The following is a 12,124-nucleotide window of genomic DNA, read 5'->3' as shown; positions in this document are numbered from 1 at the left end:
CCTTTCATACATATCTCCCCACGTCCCTACCTGTCAACTCATCCTTCTCAAAACTGCACCTTCAGCGAGGCCTTCTTGTTCTTGCTCCTCAGCCTGGCTCCTCATTCCTTTCTCCTCTCTGCTCCCACCTCCGTTGCTTCTTCTTTCTTTTTTCCTCAGTCCTGAATTCTTTGTACCACTTGTCACTTAGCCATTTCTCTGCCTCCTGCTTCTCTGACCCCTCCACATGCTTACTCTTCTATGCTGATCCTTGATCTCTCTCTCTCCCTCCCCCCCCCTTCTCCCTGTCCTCATGTCTCATCCATTGTGATCCCCTACCTCCAGTCCCTCCTTTCCTTTCCTGTTGTCATGACCCTTGTTCAGATGCTCATCAGTTCATCCCTGGGCTGCTGCAGGGCCTTACTCACTGGCCTCTTTGCATCCAGACTTGTTAGTGCCACTTGAAGAGTAATCTTCCTAAAGGAACAAGGCCTGCCCTCCATTGCCCACCAAGTATAGTCCGACATCTTTGGACTCTTGGGGCCTTTCAGTGTTTGGCATCAACCTCCCTTTCCAATCTGCTCTTCTTCCTATTCTTTTCCATCACACACTGTGTGTTCTCACGTTGGATTGTTTTTGCTCTTTGTAAAATACTTCCTGCCTCTCTGTTCACATTGTTTCTTCGCCATGGATTGTCCTTCACTCCCCTTTCCTATCCGTGTTTCAAATCCAGTGCCATCCTTGCTCTAAAGCTTCCCCTGATCCCTCCCAGATAACATCCTTCCCAACACATTTGAATTTCTTAGCCCTTTTAAAAAATCTATTTTGTTTTACTTATACATCTTACCCTGTATCTGTTATCTTCCACACCAAACTGAAGTTCAGTGTAGGCAGACTCTTCATGTCTGCATTCCCCACAACCCCTGCGCAGTTTCTTACACATAATGGATGCTCAATAAATATAGATTAAATGGATCAATGAAAATGTGTTTACAGGCAAAGCTCTGAATTTTTTTTTTTTAATGCCCCAAACATAGGACCCATGATGGCAATATGATTCTTGGGCTTAGAGACCCGGGGTCAGAAAAAACTCATTAATGCTCTATGGTTTTTTAATGATTAGGAACCATGGAGCTACTGCATTTGAACTACTAAACTGATTTTTCTCACTGTATTAATTTCAACAAAAACAGTTTTGACTTAATTAAAGCAGTGGAGGTTTTTTCAGAATGATACCTGCCTGGACAGTGAGACCAGTTGCTCTGTGACTTTACTGTAATGGCACCCCTTTGGCCTGGCCTGTCTGTACCTTTCTGTTGCTGATCTAGTCCTAAGGCTCTCTGCCTAAAGGAAAAAGGATCCCATGTTTGTGCTGGGCAGAAACGATGAAGGCCTGTTATTGTCAGCCACTGTGCTAAGAATACAAAGAAAGACAAAAAACGGCCCCCAGTCACAAGGAGCTCACAGTCTGATTGAGGAGGCGACAGGAAACAATGAGAGAAGAAAGGATACAGCCAGCATATGTCGGTGGTCAGTGGGTAAAGTGCCGAGGTCAAGGGGAGCCAGGAGTGACTTCTTGCAGAAGGTATGACTTTAGCAGTGACTCAAAGGAAGTCAGAGAAACCAGGGGATCGACATGAGGATGCCGAGTGTTCCAAGCACGGAGGGCAGCCAGAGAAAAGGCCCCGAGCCGAGAGACGGAGGGTCTTGTTTGTGGAGCGGTCAGGAGGCTGGTGGCCGGAATCCAAGAGAGTGTATTGAGATGTAAGGTGTGAGGAGGCTGGCGGGGCCCAGGGAATGCAGGGCACTTCCTATTTGATCCAGAGGCCACAAGGAGCCACTGGAGTTGATTGGGCAGGGGGTGATGTGGTCAGACCTGCATTTTAGGGCTGAATGGAGGATGGATTGGAGGCAGGAGGCACTCCTGCCCCCAGGAGCTTTGCCGTAGTCCAGGCATGAGGGGAGGAGGGTCTGCAGAGGGTGGGGGCTGTGGCAGAGGAGAGAAGGGCGCTGCAGAGGTGAGATTGGAAGCTTGCTGATGGCAGGGTTCCCATTGCCACCTGTGTACAAAGCAGCCAGAAGGGACCTGGGGCCCAAAGCGAGTGAGCAAAAAGCACATCCCATGGTTCTGTTCAGTGATCTCTGTCTTCTCTTGGTGATCCCTGTGGATGTGGATCATGGAATACCGCCATCCTTGAAGACATGCTGGATGACCGCGTGTGGGCTGCAGCACGTTACTGAGAAGGACGTGGGGGCGAGATGCATGGAGGAGGATCACTGAGAAGTGGGAGACCATACAGGGGCTGGGCCAGCGTGGAGCCGCTGGCCAGCCTGGGGATCCCTGGTGGAAGCCTGTCCTGGGGTCGTAGGCAAGAATTAGAGATGATACGAAGGCACAGGCTGCAATCTACATCGTTGAAGAGAATGCCCACGTGAGGTGAATTGAAGTATGAAAGAACAGAATTTGCCCAAATGCTCTCTCTAACTTAGTAAAGAATATCTTTTGAGTTTATTTGAACCCTGTAGGTGGATGTACTTGAAAGATGGGTGACTGCTCTTCTCTGTAAAGCTTCTGTCCCACAGTGCACCCTGCCTTTAGAAGAGGCAAGGAGGAGCAGGGGCGGAGGGAGCTCTGGGCACGCCCGCCCTCCAGCTGTCTGGCCAGTCCCGGATACCTTCGATATTTGCTGGCGTCATCTAGAAGAGTTTCAGGGCCACTGCTGTTCCCCCTGACACATAGTAAGCACTTGTTGGGCAGAACGGAGCAAATGGAAATGCAGGCAGCCCAGGGAAGCGGTGCTGATGTCTGTGTTCATTTTTACGGCCTCATTTATAGAATTGGGAACCGTAGGTTTTTAGACAGACGTCAGTATGGACAGACTTTGAGCACAAGCGTGTCAGGTATGATGTTGTTCCATGGCATTTTCTTTGTCTTCACCCCAACTAAAATGTCCACCACTGAACTTAATCTTTTTTTACTTAACCAAAATACTGTATTGCATGTCATTGTCAAATTGTAGAGTTTGGACTTTGAGAACTTTATCCTAGATGAAAATCTTGGCTTACTAGCGATTTTTAGCATTGACATTAAGCCTTTCCAACCATAGTGAATCTTATTTGAAGACTGTCCACTAATATCATCAAATAGTAAATAACTAAATTATAGTAGTTAATCTAGAAAACTGCTCTTAGGTTTAATAATTTGGTGTTTTAAATTTGTTTTCAAATCAATATTTGTATACATATTAAACTTATTTCTGTAGTCCATTAACATTGATAAAATGTTTCTCTTTACAACAGCCATATGAGGGAAGTAGGATAACTATTATTATCCCTATTTTAGAGATGGGGAAATGGAGACCAAAGAAGTTAAGTGACTTTCCTGTCACACAGCTAGTGATTGTCTAAGTCAGGATTGTAGCCCATTTCTATCTGGCACTGTTGCATCTCATCGTGTAGCCTGGAAGTTCTGTGGATGTGCAGGTTTCATTTGGGGAGATAACTCATCATTACTAGCATTAGTTTTAGATTTTCTTGCCTTTTAATCTGAATAATGCTGTTAGAATCAGGAAGTAATAGGTGAGAAGGACTTTGGAAGGAACTCATTTGAATGCCTTTAAAGAGACACAAGCATATTTCCTTTCTTATTTTAAAAATCTCGTTGTCAGCAAATTGCCATTATAGACCAGAAATTCGTAATGCGTTTAGTATTTAAATTGGAATGAAGAAGTCCTCCAAACTTTGCCAACAGAATCAGTGAGTGACCTTAAGAGGCTGCTCCTGCAAAGGATGTATCGCGGGTGATGTTGATTGTTGCTTCTAACGATGATGGCAGCTCATGTCTCTATGGTGTTTGCCATGGCGAGCCACCACGGACCTTCTTTCGCAAAGGGTAAACCCTGAGCTGAGAGCAGCTACGTGGCACCTATGTGTCCAGGCCTGGACTCACGTGCTCTTATCCACACATCGTGCCATGAACAAGGTGGTGGGCAGGTCTTTATATCTTCAAGGAAAAAAACGATGTAGAATCAACAGGCACAGCTAGAAGAGTATGAAAAAGTAGTGCTTTTTCCTGACAATTTTCTTAATGATAAAATTGTGTTAAGGTAGACATCTGTTGTGTGCCTGTTATTCTTTAAAACTATCAGATATGAAAAAAAAAAAAAGGAAAAAGAAAAAAAAATTTTTTAATTAAAAAAAAACAGGTATGTCTAGTCAAAATTGATTATGATGATGCAGGGGAAAGAAAGAATTTTTAGATTAAAAAAAACAAGGCTGGCCACTTCAGCAGAACCTGCTGTCAGCGTGCCCCAGCTTCTTGCTGGTGAGCGGCAAAGAGCAGCAGAATGTGTGCTGGGGGCTAGCTCATGGACTACCCCGCTTACGTGTGGGTTGGGTGGGCAGGAATTCAGCCTGTAAATTGGATTGCAGCATTTTGGGGTACTGCAGAGTGTTTGGTATTGGGTGTGAAATAAAAGGGGCATGGTTGGGGTGGGGTGGTTTGCTTGACCTCAGAAGCTGGAGTGGTGTCTTGGTACCTCGCCGGGTACCTGGACGGCCAACTTTAAATCACCCCCAAAGATTTTCCCTTGCAGAGGTCAGCTGGGCTTCCGCCGGTCAAGAACATGAAAGCGCGTGACCCTGACTCTCGGTCTGTAGCAGCCTGAGCTCTTCTCATATTTCTGTGAACTCTCCTTTCAGGTGTTTGTGAAGTGTCATTTTGATTACGATCCCTACAATGACAACCTGATTCCCTGCAAAGAGGCAGGACTGAAATTTTCAAAGGGAGAAATTCTTCAGATTGTCAACCGCGAAGACCCAAACTGGTGGCAGGTGAGCAAGATTCTCCCCACAGCCTTGTGGCTTCAGTGGCGCTGCAGAATTTGTTTTCTTAGCTTGGTCCAGTCTTGGGATGTTCAGAGAAACTTGGGTCCATTTTTCCTCCATTGCTACCTCTGCAGCGAACTCATTTCTTTCACAGATGTCTTCCCTCTGCCGGATGTGCTGGTTTTGAGAGGAGCCTGAATTTGGGAGGAATGTGATACCCCATGAGAGTGCCCCACAGTGGTCTCCTCATGGTTCAGGGAGTTGGGTCCTTGGGCCCTTGTACTCCCTCTTGGGATGTTTCCTTTATTTCCAGTTATTTTATGTGTTTCCTGTGGGTGCACTTATCTTCTCACCCCTCCAAATATAATATGATATAATCGTGGGTGAGAGTGTAGAGAAGGGAACCCAGTTCATCTTTGTAGTTCCATGGTAAGGCTAATGATAATTTATGAACATTTTATAGCATTTTATAATTACAAAGCACTTTCTCCTACATTATTTCATTTTCTTCTCACAACAGCAATCCAGCTAAGTTGTTAGTGCTAGTATTGTTATTGTCATTTTTATAGATGAAGAAACTGAGGCCCAAATAGGTAAGGAGACTTACCTGGTCATGCAGCCAGTAAGTGGAAAATCCAGTTCTCCAGTCTTGGTCATCTGTCTACATGACCAGCACTCGTGCCGTTGTCCCCAGAAGCGCGGGCCACTTTCCCCTAATGCCATCTCTCTCTTGTTGGGGAGGGCAGCGCCAGATTCCCAGTCCTGGGGCGGCTGTCCTCAGAGAGAGCAGAGGATGGCCAGGGCTCTTCCCAGGAGCAATGCCCACGGGCTCTTCTTTTGTTTCTTGGGGATGAGAAAGGTGAAGTGTATTTTTTATCTTCCCTCCCTCATGGTGATGAGGCTCCATCACCTCTCTCTTGTGCCCTCTGTGCACTTGGAAATAGAGAGAGCCACTCTCCAAGCTAACGAGTCAAGAAGCCAGAAGTGTGTGTGTCTGTGTGTCTGTGACTCTGTGTGTGTGTCTGTTTGTGTCCGTATGTCTGTGTATGTGACTGTGTGTGTGTGTGTGTGTGTGTGTGTGTGTGTGTGTGTGTGTGTCTGTGTGACATGTCTGTGTAGATCCCCAGTATGGGGCTCATCTCACTGAAAACAGAAAAGGAAGATGGAGAAAGGGTCATTTTTTTCTTTTAATTGGACAAAACTCAAAACTTCCCCAAAGTGCTCTTTTTCATCTAAGTAGACCACAGTAATTAACACTATAAAACTGTTAACATCCATTTTCATTTTAAATGTAATATTACTATATATCGAGATGCTAATATATAACATTTATGTATTATTTTGATACATTGTATATTTACACATTAAAACATTATTATAAATATAAACCTTACATATAAAAAAGCATTTATTTTCAGTGAACTTTAAAGGGAGTAAATGCTAATCAGAGTTGTATTCCAAATTCCTAGAACCTTACTCAGGTTTTAACAACCCTCATCTTAAAGGATCAACTTTCTAAAGCCTCTTCTCCCTTTTCTAACTTTTTTCTTCTTTCCTTGCTTGAGAATTCTTTCTCTTAGTTCTTTCTTCTCCTAATTCCTTCAGCATCCTCTTTCTTTATCCAGCCTTGAGGTCTTCCCTCTTGGATATTATTATTATTATTACTATTAGCAATAGTAATAGTAGATGATTATAATTAGTAGATAATTTGTTATTTATTTGTACGACTAACATGTAATTAAAATTGTTAATGATATTAGTAATACCAGCTAGCTTTTATGTAATGCTTTAAGGTTTGCAGAGTATTTTATAAATATTTTATTTCCAGAACAACCCTGTAAGGTTTGTGTTGTTGTCCTCCTTTTACAGTTGGGGAAACTGAGGCAGACCGAGGTTGCAATGACTTGCCCCGGGTCACCCAGCTATTAAGTGTTGAGGCCAGATCTGAACTCAGGTCTTCCTGACTCCAGGTCCAGCACTGTACACACTATGTTGCCCCCAGCAGCCTTTTCCCTTTAACTGTTTGTCCTGTAATCAATCACGCTTCTTGAATGAAAAGTCTCCCTAGGTAAGAGAGCCTGTATACAGTTATGTGTCTGCAAGGCCCAACATTTAGCTGCTGGCCAGCAATGACTGAGGGTTGGGGTGCCAGGTACTGACACCCCAGTGCTGCAGCATTGCTCATCGTGTGCCTTCCCTGAAGATGGCTTTGATTCGGCCCCAAACCAGACGTTTCCAGGAGCTCCTGGGCTCTGGGTTGGCTGCTGGCTGTCCTGTTACGGGAGGGGTCTTACAGGCCTTCATTTGCTTCCAGGCCAACCACGTTAAGGAGGGAGGAAGTGCCGGCCTCATCCCCAGCCAGTTCCTGGAAGAGAAGAGGAAGGCGTTTGTGAGAAGAGACTGGGACAGCCCAGGTGAGGCGCTCTGAGGGGACACGAGGCACGTCGCCCTCTGGGCCCCTTCCTCTGCTGTGTTCATCTACGGGAGCAGGAAGCTGGATGAGAAATACATCCACCTTGGCCTCAGCCCTAACGTGTGGCTGGCCTTTCCACCTGTCTCAGACAGCTCCTCCTCCCTCTCTGCCACCTGCCGGTGTGTTACGCAGGCCTTAGGCCCAAGGCAGGCACAGTTGGGATTGGCCTTTTAATGCCAGTGTTTGTTTGTTTGTTTGTTTGTTTTCCAGTTACCTGGAACTCTGTAAGTTTAGGTGGAAACTATTGATATCTCAGCGCTCACTTTCCCCTTCCATCCCCTCCCTGGGGCAGAGCACCCCCGTGTGATACTGCGAGAGCATTTCCCCATACTCTGGCCTGCTGTTTAAAATGCATTTGCCTTTTTGTCTCCAGGGCCTTTCTGTGGAACTATAAGCAGCAAAAAAAAGAAAAAAATGATGTATCTCACCACCCGAAATGCAGGTATTTTGAGATGTTTTTGAAAAGTCTGAATGAAATTGTAGCCTCCTAGAGCATGAACTGTGATGTGTAATTCAGAATAAATAGCCTCCCGGCGCCCACTGGAGGGCCCAGCGTCAGGGGATGTTCTTTCCCCAGGGAAGGCTGTGGTGCTGTTCCTTGGTGTGTCTCTGTGGGCTTTGTTTGATGAAAGTCATTAATGTGTGCGACTTCACCTGCTTTTGCCACTGTATGACGCTTCTCCCACCTGATACCCTGATTGAAGGAGAGAGATTTGGCCACAGGAAGTAGTTTAAGTAGATTCTTCTTAGTCACTTCTAATCAGGAGGCTTTTTGTGAAGCTTCTCTGTGTAAAGAAACAACTGAGTCACGATGGGTACTTAACCAGGTCACTGCTTTCCCAGCTCTGAATCAGACGGACCGGGGTCTTCCTTTCTCACATTCCTATAAATGTGAAATTCCTAATGACTACCATATTTGCTGGAATAATTTCCTCTTCTTAGAAGATTTTTACCGAAATAAACTGAAAAAATTTGTTGAAGCAAAGTTCTTCCAGTTCTGCCTGCTGCCAAGGTGAAATATAGCCCTTTGGTGAAAGGAGTGAGTGAGCCCCAGAATCCTAGAATCTAGAGTTGGAGATCCTTCAAAGGACTAGATCCAGTCCAGTCATTTAATGGGTACTGCACTGAGAGGTTCTGACCTTCTCATGGACGTCTCCTGTGTGGACCCAAACCCCAGGGCTCCTCCCCCAACTCCATCAGCTGCCTCTTTCTTTTCTCTTCTGGGGCAGTGGGAAGAGTCCTGCCCTTGTATTCCCGAGCCCTGAGTTGGGGCCCCTGATCTCCCACTTAATAGTTAATATGATGTTCACTGATTCTCGATCCCCATCAGGACAGGACCTCAGAGGCCATGAAGGGCGACCCCCTCCTTTTACAGAGGAGGAAACTGAGGCCCAGGATGGGAAGGGACATGTCCAGGCCCAGTTAGCATGTGAGCCCAGGCCGCCTGACTCCAAAGCCAGGACTCCTCCCACTCTCCCAAGTTGTCCATTTCCCGATGGGGTCCTCCCACCCACCTGGATAAGAGGGGAACCCAGAGGCTTTTGTCAAGAGCAAATCGCTCTTCTAGCCCTGGGAGAGGGGTTGGTTCTCACCTCTTCTCTTGTTTTGGACCAAGGGTCCAAATAATAGTCAAAGCTGCCATCCAGGAGAGGAGTACAGGGAAGGGCAGAAACATTTTAACAAGGAGAAACAATGATAGAGACAGTTTTCAAGTAGAGATAATATCCTTTAATTTCCTAGAGTCAATTCTATTCCTGTGAGGGTTCTTGAAAAGCCCAGACGAGGTACCTGTGCAGTGAAGTTGACAGGTGTCATACCACATGAATGTGTGTGCCCCTGGAGGTACACCCGTATAAATTGGTGCAAATATCTGTGTGTTGAGCTCTGTTTTGCCCCTACCTCTCCCTAAGTCTCTCTCTCTGCTGAAACTGTAATGAAAATGACCTTCAGAATTCAGGAGCAGCCCTTGGTGTGTAAGCCCCGCTCCCAGTGCCCTGTGCATGTCCTCACTTGGCTCCTGAGAGAATGGGGTGCAAACCAACAGAGAGATGGTGACGCCGCCTCAATAGGGAGCTTGCTGGTGGCTTCACGGCTGCGCCGTCGAGGCAACAGAAGCGTTCCTAGCATTTCCCAGGGGCACTGCAGGGCTCCTGAGCAGGCCAGTGCCAGCTTAGAAATACACGGTGTCCTGGCCCTAGCTAGACCAAAGGGAAAGGCTGAAGTGTTTGCCGGACAGGCCCCAAGCGTCGCTTTCTCTTTTGGCGGCCTTGCCCACCTCCTTTTCGCTGACCCTGAGAGCAGCTCCCAAATTCCTGGGAAGGGTAGATTGTCGCCTTGTTGCCTGGGGCTGTCCCTGGCCAGAGGAGCCGCGTCTGGGTGGGGCACAATGACAGTGAGGTGGCCTTTGTGCAGATCTGAGCCCAGCCCCATGTGATCAGGCGCAGCAGCGCTAATGTGTACAATGGGCCATTTTACCAGGACACTCCTTGGGGCTGATGGCCTAGTCGTGGATGTTTGACACTCTCCTCTTTGTATTTAGAATTTGACCGACACGAAATCCAGATCTATGAGGAAGTAGCAAAAATGCCTCCCTTCCAGAGAAAGACGCTGGTGTTGATAGGGGCCCAGGGCGTTGGCCGAAGAAGCTTGAAGAACAGATTCATCGTGCTGAACCCCACGAGGTTTGGGACCACGGTACCATGTAAGTCACCACTGCTTCCTTTGTGTTCATGCCAAAGGATGCCTTCCCCTTGGGACGTCCTGTGCCAGAGGCACAGGGAGCAGGGCTGCCCCCTCTCCCCTTCTCTCGAGCCCCTGTTTCTCTCACGATCTTTTGTCTGATTTGAGCTCGGAGAAGGTTTGCGTAAACTAGACTGATCATCCTGGCTTTCAGAAGTGTCAGATGATGGCCTTCCTTCCAAAGAGGAGATTGCCCTGCTATTTAGCAAGCCAGACCCCTCACGAAAGCTGCTACGTTGTCATCTTTTGGGTCTGCTGGCATTTTAAAAACTTAGCAGTGCGTGGAGCTAGAATGCGTGCCAAGACAGGCTGTGCAAAGAGTGATGTTCATTCTGACCCGTGAGCTGGACAGACACTTCCTAGAAGTTGAGCACGGGCTCCCAGGTGTTATCACAGATTTGGGGGCTAGAGAACACTAACTCGTCCTAGCACCTTCAGATAAACTTTTTTATGGTCACATAAGTGATGTGGGACCTCAGTCCTCAACCTCCTGCTCTCACTCACCATGTGCCCATCAGAAGTAGAGTTAGTTACATTCCCTATAGTTGAAGGTAAAAAATTCACGAAGTTGAACTCTCTCTCTCATCGTGTTTGGTTGCTCTTGAATTTATTTTGTCCATAAAAAGAAAGCCTTTTTGTTGTCAAAATCACAATTATGTGAGTTGCTTTCAAACTGTTCTGGACATCACGAACCCCTTTTGCCTCATCCACACAAACTAGAAATGGGAGCTAGTCCAGGTAGACCAGAAGGTTTTTGGGCAAAGCTGGCGCCTCATATTGAGTGACTGGTTTGCCAAGTGCCCCGTTCTGATTCTGTGTGTCAGTCAGAGAGGTGATACCATCTCCGAGCACGTGGTCAGAAGCCAAGGGACAGTCGGGCCTTCAGGTTAGGCTTTGGTTAGAAGGGCTGAAAAGCTTCAGGGGACGTTGCCCTCCCACTTCCCAACTCCTTTGCCTTTTTAAGAATGTCCCTGTGGCAATATTACAAGATGCAGGGAAAGAGAAGATGGAGAGAAGGGACTGCGTTCTAACTGTGAAGCAGCTGGACACCCCCATGGAGAGAATAAAAGCAGAAAATTAAGGGGTGGAAATGTCATTGGCAGGAGGCTGGGTGTTGCAGCATTACGTGAGTGAAGCCGCCTCCCAGGAGCACAGCAGCGCCTCAGCTCTGAGAGGAGGCCCACTGCTGCTTCTTCATGTGAAAAGGGGGAGAGAAACCAGCTGGAAAGGCGGCAGGTGGGGCCTGGTTGCTTAGTGGCTATTGCCCTAGGCTTTCCAGCCTGTTGCATGAGTTTTTAAAGGAAAGCAGAGCCCCAGGGCAGACCTGGCCTTAATAGAGTCTAATTGGAGAGAAATGCTCACTCCTGTGCTCCTAGGCCTCTCAAGCTGCTTTCAGGCTGTTCTCCTTGTGTCCTGAGCTAGAAATAAGCCCTGAGGGGCTATTCTGGGAGCTCCATCATCATTTCTAAACAAGTGTCAGACAGGCCACTTGTAGTTCAGACTCCCCATCTAGAGGGTCTAAGGTCATCTCTCAGATAGAAAACCTCTGGGCTTCTCTGAGAACTGAAGGTGTCTTGTCCTGTCTAGAAGCTCTTTGTAACCAGCCACCCTTGTACACAGTTACCTCACGGAAGCCGAGGGAGGATGAGAAGGATGGCCAGGCCTACAAATTTGTGTCGCGGGCTGAGATGGAGGCAGACATTAAAGCTGGGAGATACTTGGAGCACGGTGAATACGAAGGAAACCTCTATGGCACCAGGATAGACTCCATCTTGGAGGTGGCCCAGACGGGGCGGACGTGCATCCTGGATGTGAACCCACAGGTGAGTCCCGGGGTTCGCGAGCAGGGCAGGGCAGGGTCTTTTCTTCAGGCCCTGGGCTTTCCCTCCAGCTTCATGGAGGGTTTTGGTGACTTCCTCTCGCTTGCCTGTTTCCTGGTAATAAGCCAGCCACGTGCCAAAGGGATGGAATCTGGGAGGCTTGACCTGCAGGCTCAGTGAGGGTTTGACAGGGCTGCCCACGTGTACGCTGTGCCAAATTGGTTTGGTTATCACTAGAGTATTTTCATTCTGTGCATTGAGTGAAGAAAATAGTGTATTCTGAGAA

The 12,124-nt window shown here is 47.2% G+C and overlaps 1 protein-coding gene across 8 annotated transcripts in view; it reads left to right on the top strand.

The window, feature by feature from the left end:
* Positions 1–12,124, top strand: part of MPP6 (membrane palmitoylated protein 6) — an 85,792-nt gene that overhangs the window by 66,872 nt on the left and 6,796 nt on the right. For all 8 annotated transcript variants that reach the window (XM_027872065.1, XM_027872064.1, XM_027872062.1 and 5 more), the window contains 5 exons: positions 4,681–4,812; positions 7,121–7,220; positions 7,653–7,721; positions 9,819–9,980; positions 11,639–11,841. In XM_027872065.1, the coding sequence (XP_027727866.1) occupies positions 4,681–4,812; positions 7,121–7,220; positions 7,653–7,721; positions 9,819–9,980; positions 11,639–11,841 (666 nt within the window). The remainder of the gene's footprint in view (positions 1–4,680; positions 4,813–7,120; positions 7,221–7,652; positions 7,722–9,818; positions 9,981–11,638; positions 11,842–12,124) is intronic.

This window comes from Vombatus ursinus, unplaced genomic scaffold, assembly GCF_900497805.2.
Source record: "Vombatus ursinus unplaced genomic scaffold, bare-nosed wombat genome assembly UNPS02014799.1, whole genome shotgun sequence".
In the NCBI taxonomy this organism is placed as follows: domain Eukaryota; kingdom Metazoa; phylum Chordata; class Mammalia; order Diprotodontia; family Vombatidae; genus Vombatus; species Vombatus ursinus.
This window is presented reverse-complemented; position numbering and strand designations above follow the sequence as displayed.